Raw genomic sequence first — 21,346 nt, 5'->3', positions numbered from 1 at the left:
TCCGCACCTCAAGAGTCATAGTGAACACCACAGAATTATAATCGTTTATGTATACAAGTGATAACTTGAAGAGTTTAATAATATGACTTTTCATTTTGAGAATTTGAGTCACCAAAACAAAAAGCTTTAAAATGCAAATGCAGCCCAAAGCTGACATTTCATAGAATCATAGATTGGTAGAGTTGAAAAGAACTCCAATGATCATCTAGTCTAGCACCTGCAATGCAGGAATCTCAACTACAGCATCCATGGCAGATCAGCATCCACTGACTTGGTTTCCAGACCCTTGATCATCTTGGTGGCTCTCCTCTGCACACACTCTACCTTGGCATACCGGTCAATACAGATCTTTAGGATACAGTGGACGCTCATGCTCATGGATACACGTGATCCGTGTGGGATGCATGTTCGCAACGCGCAGTGGCATGTTCGCATGTGCGACTGCCGAAACCCGGAAGTAACCCGTTCCAGTACTTCCAGGTTTCGGCAGTCCTTAACCGGAAAAATGCAACCTGAAGCGTCTGTAACCCGAGGTATGACTGTACATGGTTTTACTTACACATAAATACAATCTGAGCATATCATGGAGTGGTTTACAGCAGTAACACTCCAAGAACAGAGTTAGAAACTGAGATAGAATAGGTAGGAGCCAAATTGCTCCTAGAACCTGGGTTCTAGGCGCAAAAAACAGAATGGCTAGTCGCTATATTTCCCTTAACACAGCAGCTCTTTCTATCTATTTTTTCAAAATGCATGAACTGATTCATAATTCACATCAGTGGCACATTGTTAACATCACATTTTTAATAGCATTTCTTAATTGGACACCACAAACATAAATAAGGCTCAGTCCCCACAATAGCAGTCAAAACCACAAGTCATTTGAATAATTAATATTTACAAATACTGGTTTGTATATGTGTCTGTGTGTATCGTGCTAGATGTGAACTTACATGCTGGGGTGGGGGCAGGAGAGGCAAAAGCGGAAAAGGAAGGCAGCAGCCAGTGATCTAGAATCAATTTCATTTTAGGCTGGGCAGGGAAGGCGAGACATATCTGACAGGGGTGTTGTAAGGGTTAAAAGAATATATACCTGCAGCATCTGAACACTTGAGCACAATGAGGACACCTATTATTGTTACTATATTTAATTTTTAATTGCTTTAATTGCTGTTTTAACTCTTAACTGTTGCACTATTTGAATGTCTTTGCTTTACTGTATTTTTAATGTGTGTGCTTATTTTAATGTTTCAATGAAATGGTTCTGCTGTGCATATTTGTTACATGCATATGTATATATTATTTTGTAGAAGAAGAAGAGTTTGGATTTGATATCCCGCTTTATCACTACCCAAAGGAGTCTCAAAGCAGCCAACATTCTCCTTTCCCTTCCTCCCCCACAACAAACACTCTGTGAGGTGAGTGGGGCTGAGAGACTTCAGAGAAGTGTGACTATCCCAAGGTCACCCAGCAGCTGCATGTGAAGGAGCGGAGACGCGAACCCGGTTCACCAGATTACAAGTCTACCGCTCTTAACCAGTACACCACACTGGCACTGTAATTGGTTTTATACTTGTAAGCTGCATAGAGGCCAACTTTGACAATTAAGTAGCATATAAATTCCTTGAGACTACTGTGGATTATTATTACTACGATGCTGAACTTGAAAGAAATTTCAGAGAGAAAGTGAAACAAATGTGTAACTACTAGAAAGTTCAGCAGGGACTGGCCTTGGAGCCCTCCCCCAAAGCCCAGCCCTCGCCAGGGTGAGGCTCGGAGTGCCGAGAGGGGATGGGGCTTGGAGCCCTCCTCCCCTCAGCCCTCCTCTCACTCGTGGTGCACCAAACAGGGACATGCTTGACAGGGCTTGAAGTGCCAGAGGGGAGTTGGGGCCCTTCTCCCCCAGCCCAGCCCTCACAGGGACAGGCTTGGAGCACCAAGCAGGGATGGGCCTTGGAGGCCACCTCCCCAAGGGCTTGGAGGAGAGTGCTGGCGTACCATGCGGGGACAGGGCCTAGGCTCAATACATGCACCCATACATCTATAATTGGTCACAATTGGACCATAGCAAGTTGCAGAAAGCGCCTAGTCCTTAGGAAGTTTTGAACGCTGCCCAAGAAGATCTTGCTTCTCCTTTGGGGTTCCAGGTGAGCCCTAAAGTCACAGCTTTCCAGCACAGAGCAAGACATGTCTCTGTAGGTTTCTGCTCTCACACACAGCTACTCTGGCTAGTCTTCTGCCTAGGATAATAAATAATAATAATAATCATTTATTATTTATATACTGCCCATCTGGCTGAGTTTCCCCAGCCACTCTGGGCGGCTCCCAATCAAGGATCATATGGCCTGCAGTCAGGTGAGGTGTGTGTGTGTGTGTGTGTGTGTGTGTGTAACACCAACCCACGTTTCTTGGAGAACACCATCACTTAGTCCATTGCTTGAGATGCTGATGAGCTCTTAACTGGCCAGTTAAAGCTATTACTTTGACAAAGGGGCTAGTTGGGCAAACTTCCTTTTATACATTCCACCCTAAAGGTACAGAATTGAAGGGTTAGAAGGGGTCTCTGGGTTTCTTCCAGACTGTCTCCCTCCCAAATTCATAACAGTATTTTTTATTAATCTACAATATAAAAAGCAACTCATAAATTGGTTCCTTGCAGGTGCACATCTTGAAAAACTGAGGAGCGGAAAGAAGGGATAATACTTCACAGAGTATTTCAATAAAACAACAAATATGTGAAAATAAGTATTTGCACTGCACCTTAGTTACTAATATGTTTAGCAAAACTGACTACAAGGTTTCTAGCGATCTACCATCATCTGTGTAGAGCAGTCTAAAAAGTTTTAGAAACATGGAATTTGGAGAATTCAGCACAAATGATCTTTCTGCCCTTAATTATTCAGTGGCTGTAGTGCCTGCTGCAAAGGATTAACACACAAAATATATACAGAGCAACAAGCTTTGCAGCAAGTAAATGCCAGAGTATTTGCTGACATGAGTGTGGAAAAGAATGTGTGTGGGGGTGGGTGGGTTGGGGGCTGGAGAGAGAGATTGAGAACTTAAATAAACCTGCCAAAACTCACAGCTTTAAGTACTAATGCAGAATATGTTTAGAACTACTTTGCTCAATCGTTTTCCTTGCAAAGAATAAGTAAATAAATATCAGATACCAGATAGGTCGCAATACAGTTAAAGCATAACACAACCACACATCACCCACTGAAATATCGTAAAACAGCTAAAAATATAGGTTCCTCAGCTCAAGAGGTTTCAGAATATGGCATTAGGATCACAGGGCACATAGGTTGCTTCCACATTAGAACACTTTAGCACTGCTGAGACATCACCCCCCCCCATTAGCTGTGAACAGAATTAAAATGGAGATTCTACACAATGACTTAATACCAGTATATTATGCATAATTAGTATATAATGCCTCTCCCTATAGTATCTACTCTCACATTAAGTCCAGTTCAGCAATGCTGCTTAAGTTTCCTCTTTTAAGTTTATCGTATCTGATTGCTTCATGATGAGTACAGGTGGTAGATTACTAATAAATGACATATGAATTACTTCTTGAATAGCATCAATTTCATTCATGCGTTTGGGAGGGGGTAAGGGAGAAGGATCTTACCATTTTTTTGTTGTTTTCTTTCTTTTTGGTTGCAAAATTCCACTCTCAAAAAACAAGGAGAGGAAACTACCTGTACCAATAAATAGCTTCAAATCTCCAAAGGCATAGGAACCCAGAGAGCCTTAAAAGTACCTTGCCGGCCAATACTTGCCCAGCTGGTGCTGGAATTGTGCTTTATTATAAACGTTGAAAAATGCCCATAATCAGGACTATGGGAAAGGGAAGGAGACCATGCACACACAAAAACAATGCAATGCAAGAGGCTGATAATCACATTGTCTGGGTGTTCCCCAAAAAGTGAGTGAACAAAGGATTACCATTCCAGTAAAATGGCTGTTGTGAAAGCAACTTCAATGCACTTGCAACTAAATCCCAGTTTACTTGTACACTCTGTATTCCATGTGAACACCCATGCACACCCTGGGACCAATGATTGGGCTACAACTTGTAAGTGGGGTAATGCCTGAAAAATGAATTTTAAAGACCATCCATCTTTGTTTCACACTTGACACATTTGCTGCATGAAACACTTGTTTAACACACAGTTGTCACATTAAGCAGGAAGTAACCCTGAGGAACAATATGACTATGAGGAAGAATGCAACTGCTCTCCTGGGGTGCAAGGCACTGCCAAAGGCTAATAACTGCTTGGTTTCATCTTTCCTCTGATCCCCACGTGTCAGTGGGTCTATAAATGAGAAAATCTGCAAAAGATGATGAAAATGAATGGAGTAGGTTTTTTGTTGACTTGCTTATTTCTATGCACTAATGATAAGATACATGCATAAGGAAGAACATTTTAATGTAAAGGAATGAAGCATATTTCTATACCGCAAATTATAAACAAAGCAGCAGAAAAATAATCCTCTTTGAAAATAAAGCAAAACAAAATAAATCTGGCATAAAATAGCACTATATGAAATTATCAAATAGTTTACTTTTTCTTTAACAAAAATGGCAGCCCAGCCATATGCCAGAAGCAAATGGTTGAGCTTCAAGCATGTAATACTGTGAACGTCTGAGTCATTGAAGATTTTCTATCTCTTGGCAACAAGCGATAAGGCCAACTACATCCAGTATTATCATAATGAGGTTTCACAGCAATGAAAAGTGCATACAAACCTTTCTAATTCTTCTTACTGCAAAACAGCTATTTCTGGGATAAAAGTTTTTTAAAAAAAAAACAAAACAAAAAAACCCTTAACATATTACAGTTTCCAGAAAAACTTATCATGTTAGGATGGAAAATTCAGTACAATTTATTTATAGAAGCATTCCTCAGTAACAAATGTGAGCCTTGTTGACAATTGCCAAGTTTCTCAATTATCAGTGGGATTTTGAAGCATCAAGACAGAAAAAAGAAGAGGTGATTTGTCATATTGTTATGGTATGTGATGGACTTTGCTTTCAAAACATATTGAAGGTGTTCTTTATTTCACTACAAAAGTTGGCCTGATTCAGCAAACTATTCAGTACATTCTTATTTTAAAGATAACTGAAATGTCTTGCAGAGTTCTTGGTCAGGGTAAGATAAAAACCTATGCTTAAAAACACCCACCTTAAAATAGTTTAAAAATAAATAAATAAAAGAACTTAAAGTGCCTTAAAAAATAATCTGAGGCGTTCCAAACGAACGTTCGCACTTCCGGGTTTACGGCATTTGGGAGCCAAAACGTCTGAGTTCCAGGGTGTTCAGGATCCAAGGTACGACTGTACCATAGGTGTAGTCTGTGCGGGTCAGCCCACCCATCACGTAATTAAATTAAAATACTTAGCTGACCAATTGTGTTGCAGATAACTTGGTTCTGCCCCCCCACCACTTAATGCCTGCACGACTAGTAGCTAATGAAAGACTCCTAACTAAGTTTAGTAGTTGTGAAAGAAGAGGTGAGGTCCTCTTCTGGATCGGAAAGTAGCAGGAAGCAGAGAGTAGGAATAAATAGACAGTTTTCCTGATGGAGATATGTAGAAAGCAGTGTCCAAAGGACTGGTATGGGGATCTGTGAATGGAGGGCCAAAAAAGATTCTTAACTCAACATATATGCTCATGGGGTCTGAGGTCTCACAGAAAAATAGGACTTTTTCTTCAAAGTGTTTTTCTTCCCTTATTTTGCATGTGTAGAAAGAGAACCAAGAAGGTGGGTCTCTTGTCAATACTGTAAAGAGATTCACAGTGCAAAAAGCATGTGGCCTATATTATCCAAGGTTTTGGATTACGCTCCTGGATTATAAAAATGTTCTATTTAAATGCAAACCAATATGTTCTGCTCGCTACAACAACCAGCTAGTACACATGCTTGCTCATGAAAGAAATGCATTTTAAAATGAGAAACTTAACTTAAATCGATAACATAAATTGACCTTTATTCCTGTTGATTTACATCATTCCACCACACTTTGTGCCTGTATAACTTTCCCACACCTAAAATATTTCAATAGTATTTCAATTGCTTGTGATAAAAGACCCCTGTTAGACCTATTCAAAGTATCTTATGCTTTCCAGGGTACTATTAATTCCAAATATTTCATTGTACCATTTGCCAGTATCCTAGTCCTAAATATTTCTGTCTATGTATCTTCTACCAACAACGGAGAACATCACTGCAGTGCTGGCATACACTTACAGTTTGGAATACTGGCCATCATCCAAAAAACAAAACCATGCAACTACTTCCACAGACAAATGTCAGCTTTGGGCTTGTGCTTCTTGAACAGCAGTTTGCCCATACCACATAGCAAACTGAGTTTGAAATTTTGGAGAAATTCAAAAGTAGTTTGAACATCGTTATTCAGAGAAGAAAAAAAATGTGAAAATTCAACAAACCATGTCAAACCTCTCAGTGTGCCTAAAGTAGCTCTTTATATAATGAAAGTTAACCACATGCCAGTATGCCCTATCATTATCTGCTGGTGCAGGAAAAGTTAGGATCAGTGGTTTATGAAGTGTGATTCTCAGGTTTAACTCCCAAGGAAGTCTTCTAAATAGGAAGTTGTCCATCAATTCACTACCCAGTAAAACTTATAAGGCAATGATGCAAGGATGCATTATAACCATAAGGAATTTGCCAATACATTTTGTATTGTATCACATTATTTCTAACATGTTCCTGCTAAAAACTTGACCCTACTGTGATTTGTAAATGCAAAAGATTAACATGAAAACTTGAGAGACGAAAGCTCAGTCTACTCTTCAAGTCTGAATGCATAAGGGAAAATGACCAAGTACTATATCCTAATCCAGTTGTACCAGAAATTGCATAGATTAGTAAATGGCATTAGGGAAAAGAACATTCTACCTTTTTATATCATATGCCACAAAATAACTTACTCATCAGTCTGAAGATCAAAAAATGTAAACTAAAGAATTATATGGGTAAATGACATTCAATAGAGTATCACCATTTCTTAAAACAGGGGGAAAAATGAATACCAGACTATTATTCACATTGCATGAATAATTCTGAATATAGCCAGATATATACTCAAAATCCAATAAAGTAACAACCACATTATTGTACTGATGTGCAATAATTTCTTTAAAACTGATGGAAAGGGCATCCAAACCATCGCTAATTTCACATAAGAATTTTCATTAGGAATAATAACACTGTCAATTCCAAAAGTTAAAATGTGAACTAGAAGCTAACAAGCAAACAAACTGGTCTACTTAAATCTGACACACAAAAGCTTTCATGAAATGAAATCACACATTTTCTCACTAATATCTTACTCTCTATCTAATCACTTGATGCATTTTTCACTGTTAAATGGTGTACAGCAAATACAGGATATTATCCATTAAAAGGGATACATAAAAGCTTTATTTGGTGTTGGGGCAATGAAATAAAAGAGGCCCTGTCACCATAGAGATGAGATTACTAATCTCTATGGAAAGGAGGAGGATATCATCACACCACCACCTGCTGTTATACGCTTGATGGATCAGGCTAGTAATTAAAACACAACCCTTTCAATGTTATACTGCAGCACTAGACATCCATTCAATTATCTTCAAAATTAAATTTAGTCAAAACTACCAAAAGTAGAATTAACAGCATCCTCTCTCATGGAGGTTTCTCACACGTATTAATGTGCTGCCTAGAACTACACACATCTATATTCACACAATTTGTGTCAACACAGCAAAAGGAGGTTTGAATAATGAAGCCAAGAAAGACTCTGCAACTAGGATTTGCATCAAACTGCTGAATAAGCCTGTTCACCAGTAGTTAGAAGGACAAGTTTAAAGCAGCCAGTGAACCTTGTGCAAACTGATTAAACTACAGAATTTTCCTGAACAGGAAAGGTTAGATCACATTCAAAATTCTCCTACCTCGATCAAAAAGTCTCCTGTTCTCAAGCCAGCTTGCCATGCTACCCCACCTTCATCCACTGATTCCAGATACTGCAAAGCAGGAAAGGCTGGAGTAGGGGTGAATTCTTCAATTGGTGTATCAGCTTTGGGAATAATATTTTAAAAAAATATATATTTTAATAAAGAAAGATAAATGTTTGAAATATATACTTAATGTGATTAAATGATTACTTATGCAGTGCCAGAAATTCATTAAGTACAACAATCCCTTCTCTACAGATCTCCCTGCTCTATAGTTCTCTCCCTCTCTTTTTTCTTGTGTATTCATGATCACTTGAATTTAGTCAGCAAATCAATGAAGCTCAGTTCTGATAAATTGCTATATAGCCAAAAAAGCAAGTGATTTGGTGGAACAGGACTCTCATTTGAAACCAGTATCATTAATTTTCAAATATGGGCATAGCATGGAGAATTCAGGCATTTAAAATTTCAAGTCTCTTAGCTGCTAATTACCTATAGCTACAATGAAAACAGTATGAAGTAATTAAATTTAATGGTGTAACATTGTATTTGCTTATGCATCATGTACATATTTATATACTGAATGATCTGACATGCATACACTTTCATAGACAATATGCTCCAATAAGGTCTCAAACATCATTTATAACAAATGATACATGAAGCTGGATATTAGCATATGTTTTTAAGGGGGCCCTTGAATATTCCACCTGGAGAGCTGGGGCCCATACAAAATTAACATATATAGTAAGAGAATAACCTCTGTTTGCTGCAGAGATAGCTCAGCGCCAGCTGATCTACACTGTGATGAAGTCACAGAGTCTCTAGAAGACCCCGCTAAAACGTGCATTTAGCCAGGAGGGTTAATCAGGAACTGTTACATAGCTAGGGAAGCCCAATAGGTGTCTGCCATGCTAGCGAGGAATGATAAAAACGGTATTCCCAGAGGAAGGGTGTGGAGGATCCACCATAAGCACATATGGGCTAGCCTTGAAGCCAGGCTGTGTGAGGGAGAGCCCATCCAGCAACTGAGGGGTGTCTCAGTGGCAGGCACTGGGATGTACCACCACTTTAAAAAATGAAATGCAAAAGCAATAGAAAGAAAAGCCTTAGAAATATACCTTTGATTCTTAGGCATAAATCTACTGGAGTACATTTGGCATAAGAAAAAGCTTAGCACATTTCAACACATGAAGCCAGGCATCCCTCACAACAGAACACACTAAAAAGGCCACTCAACATACATGCAGCTTCTGAAGATATAAAAATGATCTGATTTTCATACTAAAACTGCAGTAGTTCCACCTTGAGCAAGCCACAGATCTATTTCAAGCTTGTTGGCAACATGCAGCTTCACTCTGCAAATAATTTTAACACATGAACACTTTAAATTAAGCAATTTTGACACCCCCACAGCCAGGATGCTTACAGTGTGAATAAACTGAACAGTAACATATACAAAATATGTAGGCAACCTTCCCCTCAGAATTATTCTCCATATCTATTCTATACATATATCTAGGCACTGAAAATATACATGCATACACATACCCCTGAAAACTGCTCAATCAGAAATTCATGTCAGTTTTACTGCACAGAGAGAACACTGTTGTCTAGCAACCAAATGCATAAGGAATAATGCCTGTTTATTTTCAGAAATGCATGCCATTTTTCACATAGGCACTCACCCAATCACACAGACACAGAAAATCCACATACCTTTGGCCCCTCTGAGCACAAACCCAAATCCTTCATTGTCTTTTTTCTGCAGGACCACAGCCTTTTCTTCTATAATGCAGTCACTGTAGAGAGAATTCCGAGGATAGCGACCATTATTACATCCCTTCATCACCACAGTAGTAGCTGCTCCTCCAGTGTGTAGGTTCATCATCATCACAGCCAGTTAATCAAATAATATTGCAGTAATCAAACATGGGGAAAATATAACGGCAAACAGAAGAAGGAAAGAGACAAAGACAAGGCTTAATGGCAAGGGAGAACATGACAGTGCAACTTAACGGAGGGGAAAATGCAGCAAAAGCAGAGGAAGAAACCATGCATGGTGGTAGCTGAACAAATGTGTGATCATGTCATCTGTGTGCTAGCTAGGAGTCGAAAAGAAAAGAAAGTGAACTGAACGACAGTAGCATTAATAAACTCCTCAATCGTGGATGTACCAGATGCATCTTCTAGTGAAGCCAAAATGAAACCAACCAGAAGAAAAATGAGGCAGCATTTTAAAACCTAAAGTTAGCTTGGTTTGCTGTTATAAGTAGCTAAAAGGCACGGATATATTCAGAAGCTATGCCTTGCATCAAAAGCCCTTTTTCAATCCTATTGAATGTTGCATGCTGCAAGGATCCCACATGATCATCTGACAGCCTACAATGCTAACAACGTGCAGCTGCCTTGGCGTCATCAAGCACAAATTTTCACAGCATCAAGAATCTGCATAATTTAAATAGTAACAAGGCATGTATGTTCATGACCACCTTTTTCTATAAAAATTACAGAGCCTTCCTGAAAGCCAGCACAATGAACTGATAATGAGAGGATCCTCTGAAAGACAGACATTACATTTTTTTAAAAAAAGGCAGCTTCTTAAAAATTATCTGATAATTACTCTTCGATAAGTGTTTTTTTAAAAAAATTAAAAATCCAGTTATTCAAAGACTAGATTGAGCGTAAGTTTCTAAGCCAAATCACAACACTTGAAGAGATTTAAGCTGATCTGAGTTTTTTATAATAAAATAAATATTTTATATCATTAAATGGCAACACATTTTCAAGAAATTATTCATGTAGAGCTTTCAGGTACAGTACATCCTCATTTCTTTTGCATAGTAGGCAATATTTCCTTTAAAAAACAGTAACGTGCTTCAAAAATATGATGGTGCAGTGGCAGAAAACCATTGCTCTTGAGGTAATAAAATATGGGGAAACTCTGGAATCTGACCTGACAAAATATAACTAGCTGATCCCCAAGACTACAATCCTGCACCCATTTACACACACTTGTTTAGTTAGGCTTCCATCATATCCCCGAGGCTCTGATTAGCTTTTGCACAAATGTGTCTATATTCACAGCTGAAAGGAATAATGGAAAGTTCCCTCAACATTCCAAAATAGCCAGCACCCTTTGGCAAAAATCCACAGAGCAGCTGGCAGTTATGATGGAGCTCTTTCTGGGAGAGAGGCAGGGCAGGTTGCCAGAGGCAGTTGGTTTCCTGGCTAGGGGTAGGGCCAGGATTCCCTTTCTCTTGTTCTCAGATGATGACATAGAAGCACAAGTAGATAGGGTGCAGATGAACAGGTCTGGAGTAAAATCCTAACACATCTGGATTCTGAGCAAAAACTGCAGTTTCTGTCAAAAGGATTTACAGCGAGAGGCAGGAGGGGGAGGGGGAGGGGGCATTAAAGAAAAAAGGAAGAAAATTGTCTTCTCCCCACCCCACCTGGTCACCTCCAAGTTAGCAAATTTAAAAATCATGGCTTAAAGTGGCAGGACTGAGGCTTCCATTGCTGCTCATCATACTCTTCTTTCTACCCTGTCCCTCATGCCCAGGAAACTATGCATCCACCCTTTCCTATAGCCTCTATTTCATCTTGTGTGTGGAGGTGGGGGAAGGGACTGAGAAATCCCCTCTACAGCAAGTGACTATGGTTACTATGGCTACTATGGCTAATTATAATGTAGCATAAACTGCTAATGTTTGAAACCTTTTGGGGCCAAACTACATACAGTGGTACCTCGGGTTAAGAACTTAATTCGTTCTGGAGGTCTGTTCTTAACCTGAAGCACCACTTTAGCTAATGGGGCCTCCTGCTGCCGCTGCTCCACTGCTGCACAATTTCTGTTCTCATCCTGAAGCAAAGTTCTTAACCTGAGGTAATATTTTTGGGTTAGCAGAGTCTGTAACCTGAAGCGTATGTAACCTGAAGCGAATGTAACCTGAGGTACCACTGTAATTTGTTGTAGTGCTGCTCCAAAAGTTTTTGGATGAAAATGGTTATTTAGATCCCTTCTAGAAACCAGTTTCAGACTGGTTTTGGCTAACAATAAAACTTCCTTGGTTACCTTAGTGCAGGCATAGGCAAACTCGGCCCTCCAGATGTTTTGGGACTACAATTCCTATCATCCCTGACCACTGGTCCTGTTAGCTAGGATCATGGGAGTTGTAGTCCCAAAACATCTGGAGGGCTGAGTTTGCCTATGCCTGCCTGTGGCAATCACACAGGGTCCCTGGACGTTTGACGGTCTATTGATGCCTGTGCCACCACTGTGATTGCTTTCCCACTGCCACCAACCCGTTTCTCTCAGGTACACACAGAGTCCAGACAGTTGTTAACATTAAATCAAATAAGCAAGTTTATTTTATAAGCCTTAACAAGTTTATGGTTTCAGATAATTTTTCTTGGCAGTTTCTTAATCTTAGTTTCTATCCTGGCCTATACCTTTCCTAATAACTGCTAACTGATTATCCCAACTATCTATCTGACTCCTATCAGTTTCTTTCACTCTCTCACAACACAACTCGACCAATCCAGACTTATCCTCCCTCTTCCTTCTCCAACTCCCAACTCTAACTCCTCCCCTTGGGTTCCCACTGGCCAATCACTTCACACTCATTTAACCCCTTCCTTATGACCCACCTAGGAGGGCAAACATCACACTGCCTTAGTGGATGATCTGGGCTGGGAGATGAATTATGTTTATTATTTATTAAATTTGTATACAGTTCTTCATGCAAAGATCCCAGGGTGGTTCACAACAGAAAAATACAAAATGAGAATACAAAATACATAATAAAACAAAAACAAAAGCAACAGCAATCAGGTAGTTAAAAACCCTAATCAGCAACTCATTTCCTAGGAAGTTGAATGAGGTGCATGTGACCCTGTTGATTCTCCTGGACCTCTGAGCTTGTTTACTGATCCATAGACCATGCTATCTATCACGGTTTTCACAAAGGGAAGGGAACTGTGGTCACAATGCTAAAGTGGCTTCGTTCATTCCAGAGAGATAAAACCCAGAAGTGGTGCTAGAAGATTATTGCTCTTCCCCATGTCTGGTGGCCTGTAAGGTTCTGCAGAGTTCCATCATGTCCCCTATGGTATCTAACAACTACATGAAACTGCTCAGAGAGGACAGTTGGATTGCAGAATCATCAGTATAAGCTGATAATACCCAACTCTATATTTTTATTTTTATCTCATTCTAGGGAAGTAGTTCAAAGGTTAAATCACTGTTTGGTAGCTGTGAAGGACTGAATGGGGATGACGAAACCAAAACTTAACCCAGACAAAACAGAAGTACTGGTAGTGAGTTGACTCAGGTTTGGATCTGCAGTTTGTACTGGGTGGTGTTACACTCCTACTGAAGTGTACTTCTTGCTCAAGTGATTCTGCTAGATTGTGTAGACGGCACCAATAGTGAGGGGTGCCTTTTTCAGCTTTGGTTGGTTTGTGATCCACAGCCCTTCCTAATAAAGCTGAACCATAGTCATCCATGCTCCAATTCAGTGCTGGGAAGCAAGTAGGTCATAATATACTGGTAGATTTCTGGTTGAATTGCAAAAACATGGCAAAGGTTTCTGACACCCAGTTGTTTCAACAACAGCAACAACTAAATTACGCTTTACACTTAAGTGATGCTACTGCTATGAAGGAAGTTAAGCAAAAGTAGACTTTTGTGTGAAAAGACTGTGGGGTCAGTTCAGTTCTGGTACACTGGTACCTCAGAACTTGAATATAATTCATTCCGGAAGACCATTCGACTTCTGAAATATTCGAGTTCCGAGGCGTGGGTTCTGGCTGGCCAACAGCTAGGTTTTGGACAGGGGAAGCCGTGCTGGACGTTCATGTTCTGAGGAACGTTAAAAAACAGAAGAACTTCTGGGTTTTCGGAGTTTGGGAGCCAAAATGTTCAAGAACAGAGCCGTTCGAGTCCCGAGGTACCACTGTACTAAAAAACTAATTCCTAGGCTCAGAAGGTGCTCAGAGGCACTCACTTTATCCTTTAATTCAATTTGTACTTTGCACCTGACTGGTTGGTTTGTATTTGCACTTGGTTCTGGCTGGTAGATCTTGGAGTTCTACAAAGTCTGCCTACCTCTGCTCTACAGATCTCCAAATTAGACTATTGCAACATGCTCTAGGTGAGGCTGCCCTAGAAAACTGTTGAAAACTACAACTAGTACAAACTGCTGCAGTCGGGTGGCTGACAGGTCAGAATGTTTTTGATGCATAATCTCTCTCTCTCTCTCTCTCTCCTGTTTCGTATGATCTGCATTTTTTTACTGGTTTATTTTCAAACTGAATTTTAAAGCAATCTTATACCACACAACCAAACAGAGCTACAGTTCCCAGCACTGTTAATGAACTACAGTTCCCAGGATTCTCCATGACTGTAAAAGTGGTATAAAAGTGCTTTAAACGTATGGTGAGGATGTGAGCTATGGCCTGTGACCTGGGTACCGTATTTTTCGCTCTATAGGATGCACTTTCCCCCCCTCCAAAAATGAAGGGGAAATGTGTGTGCGTCCTATGGAGCGAACGCAGGCTTTCACTGAAGCCTGGAGAGCGAGAGGGGTCGGTGTGCACCGACCCCTCTCGCTCTCCAGGCTTCAGGAAGCTATCCGCAAGCCTTCGGAGCGCAGCGGGAATGCCCACCAGGCTCCGAAGGCTTGCGGATAGCAGCCTGCAGTCCGAAGCCCGGGGAGCGCAAGGCTGCGCACCCCGGGCTTCGGGCAGATATCCGCAAGCCTTCGGAGCCTGGCAGGAGTTATTAATAAGTAAATAAGAAGTGTAGGAATAAAAAAGGAGACTCCACTTAACAGTGTACACCTCTTTAAAATCCAGTTTTATGGAAACAGGTTTAAAATGTTTCTTCATTTTATCAGAAGTTTCCAGGGTGGTGTATGAAAGTGTGAAAACAATTCACACAATAAAATAAAGTGTAGAGGAAAAACCAAACTAAGGAATGGAAAGCAGTTCCAACTAACATTTCACCTAAAGTATCTGAGCCAAAAGGATGCTATAAACCACATACTGGGATAGCGTACATAAAGTTCTCCTGGAAATGAAATATGAATATATATAACATTATTATATAAGCCATTTAATTGTATCATAAACTTGTTGCAGGAGAAGCAATATTACTAATATCTTCCAAAATGCTGACAAATTGGAGTATGCTATTGGCTAACTAATGGAGAGATCTTTGGTATGGATTTGCAACATCCATCCCCAGAAGGTCACATTTAGATTAATATCTTATGCGATCCAAGTAGGAAGCAGAAAACTGAAGGTTGCAGATAACTCCGCTTTAAGGTGATTTCTAGAGTAAATGTTGTAACATGAAGAACATTTTCTACCACTACAGGATTGTGGAGAGGTGCCTATTTATAGCTTTCCCCCCTGTTGCAATGAACTCAAAAATGAGTGGATGATTCTAGTAATTAACGACTTCAAGATTAATATAGACCCTGCATTTGATTGATTGCATTTCCCTGGGCACTGATCATCTAGTTGAGCAATCTGGTACTATAGAACGTAGCACTGAAATAATTCAGGAAGGAAATGTTAATTACTTGTTGAATACCAATAGTGCATTCAACCCTGAATTAAAAACAACCCCCACCCCCAGACACACAGTCCCTAGCTCTAAACTATTTAGAACCGTCAAAGCTACGTTATCACTTACAACTTTGGAATAGTTTTAGGTTGCAATAAAAGGATGCTTTCAGACATTGGTGGCAGCCCGGGTCTGGTTGACCATAGTTGCTGCCAACAGAGCAGCACGCAATGAGATGTGGGGAGGAAACAAACCCCAATCCCGTACTGTGTCAGCCTGTTCCTTTTTATAGGCTGCAGCTGACCTGAAAACAAGCTTGGTCAGCTAGAGCTCATAGAAAAGAAAGGATGACATGACAGAGTGAACACTGTTTATATTGTCTCTTTTTTTCTATCGTATGCTGAAAGTGGATCCATGTTGCCACAGATGCTTGGAAGGATATCTGAAACCATTCTGTATTAACTTAGCAAAGTATTTTAATATCATTGCAACACTAGCTAGTATTACAAACACATGCTATTACTCTCATAGATATGAACAGAGTATTTTTTTTTGGGGGGGGAAGGTCATGGTTGTTTTTGGAAGTCTATTAAAAGTATGCAAATCATTGCTGAAATTGAGGGTGGGGGGAGTGAAGCTTTTATTTTCATACAGCAAACACTACAGGTATGGTTTTACCAACACCTGAGGAATTCTGCATCTGTTAAAGTAGGATTTTCATTTTTCTTGTTAAAAATATGCTATTTTCAGTTTTAAGCAGGATTGATAATAAAGCACTAAACATTCTAATTGGAGAAGCATTCCGTTTTTTCAAAAACAATATTTGATAAAACAATTTATCAATGCAAGCTCTTAAATGTGAGACTTTCTTAAAGAAACAAAAACACCAGGGAATGTTGAAGGAAATGGCCTAGAAACTACTCCTGTTCCAGGTAACTAAGATGATATTGCACAAACTAGTGTAACACTGATGCACTATTCATTTGCACGCACACATATTAATGAAGACTTGTATATGACATAAAATTCTTAAGTACAGCAGAAAATAAGATTCCAGTTCCATTGAAGGAAAAGGAAGAAGGAAGCTATGCTACTTATATGAACACACCTTACTGTTTCTTTAAGGTAAGTGTCACTAGATGTGTATTCCAGAAACCAGCTTTGTAATTTTAGTTGCTAGCTGCCTACAGACAACAGCAATATTTAGGGTTGGCAGTCTGCAGGGAAGCAATCCCAAACAAGCACATAGTCAAGCTAAGAATGAGGTAGGCAGTCAACCTGTAACTTGTTCGGAATGAGTCAGAACACAAGCATTACTGGACAAGGTGGAACCCTACTGAGCCTTGAGTTACCACATCCCTTCTAAATAGGCAGTTGCTTTATCAGCCTCCAGCAATGTGGTGATAGCATGACCCTGAAGGACCAGGTGTGCAGCCTGGGAGTCATTTTGGACTCACAGCTGTCCATGGAGGCCCAGGTCATTTCTGTGTCCAAAGCTGCTGTCTACCAGCTTCACCTGGTACACCGGCTGAGACACTACCTGCCCACAGACTGTATCGCCAGAGTGGTGCATGCTCTGGTTATCTCCCACTTGGACTACTGCAATGCGTTCTGTGTGGGGCTACTTTGAAGGTGACTCAGAAACTCCAACTGATATAAAATGTGGCGGCTAAAGTGGTGACTGGGAGTGGCCGCCGGGACCATATAACACCGATCCTATAGGATCTTCACTGGCTCCCAGTACATTTCTGAGCACTTTAAAGGTGCTGACCTTTAAAGCCCTAAATAGCCTTAGCTCAGTATACCTGAAGGAGCATCTCCACCCACATCGCTCAGTCCGAACACTGAGGTCCTCCTCCAAGAGTCTTCTGGCAGTTCCCTCACTAAATGAAGCGAAGTTACAGGCCCACACTGTGGAACGCCCTCCCATCAGATATCAGGAGATAAAGAACTACAGTACATAAATTTTAGAAGACAGCCCTGTATCACTATGTTTTTATATGTAATGTAAGCTGCCCAGCGTGGTTGGGGAAACCCAGCCAGATGGGAGGGGTATTAATAATTATAATAATAATAATTCCTTCCTGGATCTCCAGGTGTAATTTTCTTCTACTAAAAGCATAAGGGAGGTTATTGTGGTCCACTCAGTGCTGATTTTAGAAGAAAATACACTGGCATGGTTTTTTAAAAAAACAAAACAAAACACCAAATACATACATTGACGCTTATGCAGCCAAACCACATGATCCTATCATTACAAACACCAACAGAATCAAGTTTGCTTATGAAGTTCACTTGGTTTAGGACAGCATAGCTGAAGATTAGCCAGTGAATTTTTTTGGCCTATTTTATCTTCTTGTAGTTAAAGGAGGATGTCTTAAATGAGTAAAATCTTTTTGACTGGGCTTCTACTTCAGGAAAAGCTGAAACTGCTCCACAAATATGGGCTCAATAAGCTTCTGTCCAAAATAGGATATTATAAACCAGCCTATAACCTTTTTTTCACAAGGATAGTTTCTTGAGGGTGCAATCACTGTCTCTTTAGGTCCAGATTGACTCATCTTCTATCCAAAGAAGCACTGGCCAGAACTGAATTCCAGTCCCTTGATTGACTATCCTAGATATGAACTAGAACATATTAGACTTCCTGAAAGCAGGCACAGGAGTGTAAAAGCATGCCATCAAAGTGATAAGAGTTGTAATTGGAAAATTCTCTCATCAAATTTATATCCATTATTGCCAGATTTACACTGCCACTTTATTATGGACCATTGGAAATGGTCCTAGAGCCTGGCGTTCTAACCGAGTCCACAGAAATGAACTGGTGATCCTTTCTTTGAAGAAAATGATCATCACATATAATACAACTGATTATAATTGAGCAGATATTATCTCACAAAATATAAAGAAAAGCAAGATTGTGAAAATTCAGATAAAATACCAAATCTAGAAAAAGGAGCATAAAGAGATACGGAGACAGATTTTAAGCCATATTTAAATAGCACCAGTTCTCTCTACAGGCATATCCCTATGATGTTGTATTGTAAGCATTCAGGTAGCATTTTATAACAATGCAGTTAGCAGATCCAAAAGCAGTTGTCCAGACTTCCGGGGGCGGCGCGAACGGCAATGGCGGTCCTCTTCTGAACGGGAGAGGAGGCTCCGCAGGCAACGGGTCGTCCGCTACGGCGAAGCGGAGACCCACTCTGGAAAACCCCAGGCGGCAAGAGCCTGGGGTCTTGAGGCTCGGTGGGCGCCTAGAGCGACCCTCCAAGTGCAGAAGGAACCCCGTAAGGGGCTCCGGAGCACGGAGGGGGGTTGCGGCGCTGTGAGCTGCTTCACAGCCTGAGGAGCGAAGCCGCGCTGCTACTGTCGGTGAGCGCTGATCCCTTTTCCTGCTAAATTACGGATCCGGACGAAAAAGCAACTAACTTGTGAGTAAAAGACTGAATCACTTGAATTTGAGACTTTAAAAGGGAAACTTAAATTGACTTGAACTTGGCTGAGAGCGGAGAGACGTGGAAGCAGGAAGTCCGTCTTCCGCAGCCATTGAACTTGAAAAAAAGCAATCAGCTGGAGGAGTGGAGGCTGAAAGAAAGAGACTCCAAGTTTTACAGATCCAAGCATCTATTGAACTTGCATCTTAAAGTAAAGACTTTAAGTTAAAGATTTGGGATTTTTATTTGCACTTGACTTTCCTCCTCTTATTGGATTACAAATTAGAAGGTGAAACCCAGAGTCAGGAGCTGCCTGAGTATTAAGGGAGCTGTCAGCACTGCAGATTTGGATACTGTATATTGGAACTTGAAACAATCTGAGGGTATTGAGACCTTTTAAATTTGAAACATTCTTTTTGGAGATAAATAAGCACTGTCTGCAACAAAGTGACCATTTATAAACTCTGCTAAACATTTGTATTTGAAGGTTCTTGGACATTAAATTAGACTCTGAAAGACAGATTAAGCTCCCTCTAGAGGATTGGATTATAACAGTGATTTTACATGCACTTTTTACTTTCGATTCCCTTGCTGTTTGCTTGCTCTGGGCCTTTCCATTCCTATGGGAACAACTCAGTGTGACCTTGACTGACAGATAACATTGGAATGAGTGGCACAAGAAAAAGAGGGAGAGCTAAACAAACAACTCTAACAACTCTAACCTCAGCCTCACAGACACGCAGATCATCTGTGCCTACTTTGCCCTCAGAAGTGGAGGGAGAGGGCGAAGTAGAGCAGTTACAACTGGAAGATATGGCCTCAGGAGCATCCGTTTCTGTACTAGACAAAATTTTTGAAAAATTGGAAGCTTTGGACAAGAAAGCAGATGCGCAATCAGCAAAGATTGATAAAAACACTGAATGTCTAAATAAATTAACCACACAAGTGGTACAGAATGCACAAGCAATTGGACAGTTAACGGAGGCCTCAGCAGAAAATCGGAAATTGACTGAGGACACCAGACAAAGATTTGAAAATTTAGAGCAAGAGGTAAGACCACTCACTAAACAAGTCGGGGAACACCAGATTTATCTCTCGATGATAGAACTGCGAAACCGTGAGAACAACTTAAGGATTAGATCACTACAAGAGGCAGAAGAAGGACATCTAACTGAGTTTTTGACCAAAGAATTCTCCAAGTTCTGGAACCTGGAAGAAAAGGACTTTAAAATTGTGTCAGCTTTCAGACTTGGAAGATTTATAAAGAAGGAGAGGCCCAGAGACTGTTTGATAACATTGAGATCAAAGGAGGAAAGGGATAAGATTTTGGGACTACACTTTGTAAAATCACTGGAGGTGTTGGATAGAAGAATTGAAATTTATAAAGATATCCCAAGACTACTGCTTGATCTTAGAGCCGCCTATTCTGAACTTGTTAAACTACTAAGGAGCAACGCAATTCCATTCAGGTGGGAATTTCCCCAAGGAATATCTTTTACCTTTAGAGGGAGAAAGGTCAAAGTGAGAACACTGGAAGAGAGAGATAAATTCTTGTCTACACACGGAGAAGACCTTCAAAAAGGAACTGAACTACCTTCTGGGCCTGAGGCAACGCCAGTACCAACATCAGCATCTGTGGAACCTGAAGACCCTGAGAAGATACCACCCCTTGAAAAATAACCAGTTAGTTCAGGATGTCTCTGCAACTGTTGAGCTGGAATATTAATGGTTGTAACATTCCGGAAAAAAGGAAGAAAATATTTCATATATTAAAAAAAGAACAATTGGACATTATTTGTTTACAAGAAACACATGTGACGAGGCTCCACAGAAAAGTGTTAATAAATAAAAGATTGGGCCAGGAATTTGTATCGTCCGACAAAGTCAAGAAGAGAGGTGTGGTGATATATGCAAAAGAGAGCCTGTCACCTAAATTCCTATTTAAAGATGAACATGGAAGAATTTTGGCTATTGAGATACAACATCAAGGTGAGAAACTGCTGATATTAGGAATCTATGCACCTAATGAAGGGAAATCGGAATTTTACAAGAAGTTGCAGGAGACAATGCTGGACTACCTAGATTATAACAACATCATAATGATGGGAGATATGAATGGGGTCGTATCAACTAACATGGACAAGTCACAAAGTCAAAATGTTACAAAAGACGGCAGACTACCTAAAACCTTTTTTGAAATGACTGACAATATGGATTTGATTGACATTTGGAGGACAAAGAACCCGCTAGGAAGAGAGGGAACATTCTTTTCTGAAGCCCAACTGACCTGGACAAGAATCGACCAAATATGGATTTCCAGAGGCCTGGCACCTAAGGTCAGAAAAGTGGAAATCTGCCCAAAG

The 21,346-nt window shown here is 40.3% G+C and overlaps 1 protein-coding gene across 6 annotated transcripts in view; it reads right to left on the bottom strand.

Moving 5' to 3' along the window:
* SHANK2 (SH3 and multiple ankyrin repeat domains 2) overlaps nt 1-21,346 on the bottom strand; it is a 343,989-nt gene that overhangs the window by 132,480 nt on the left and 190,163 nt on the right. For all 6 annotated transcript variants that reach the window (XM_080982494.1, XM_080982496.1, XM_080982491.1 and 3 more), the window contains 2 exons: nt 9,690-9,772; nt 7,968-8,092 (listed from right to left, as the gene is read on the bottom strand). In XM_080982494.1, coding sequence (XP_080838620.1) covers nt 7,968-8,092; nt 9,690-9,772 — 208 coding nt within the window. The remainder of the gene's footprint in view (nt 1-7,967; nt 8,093-9,689; nt 9,773-21,346) is intronic.

Source organism: Podarcis pityusensis (genome assembly GCF_964106645.2).
Source record: "Podarcis pityusensis genome assembly, chromosome: 1".
Classification (NCBI taxonomy): Eukaryota; Metazoa; Chordata; class Lepidosauria; order Squamata; family Lacertidae; genus Podarcis; species Podarcis pityusensis.
This window is presented reverse-complemented; position numbering and strand designations above follow the sequence as displayed.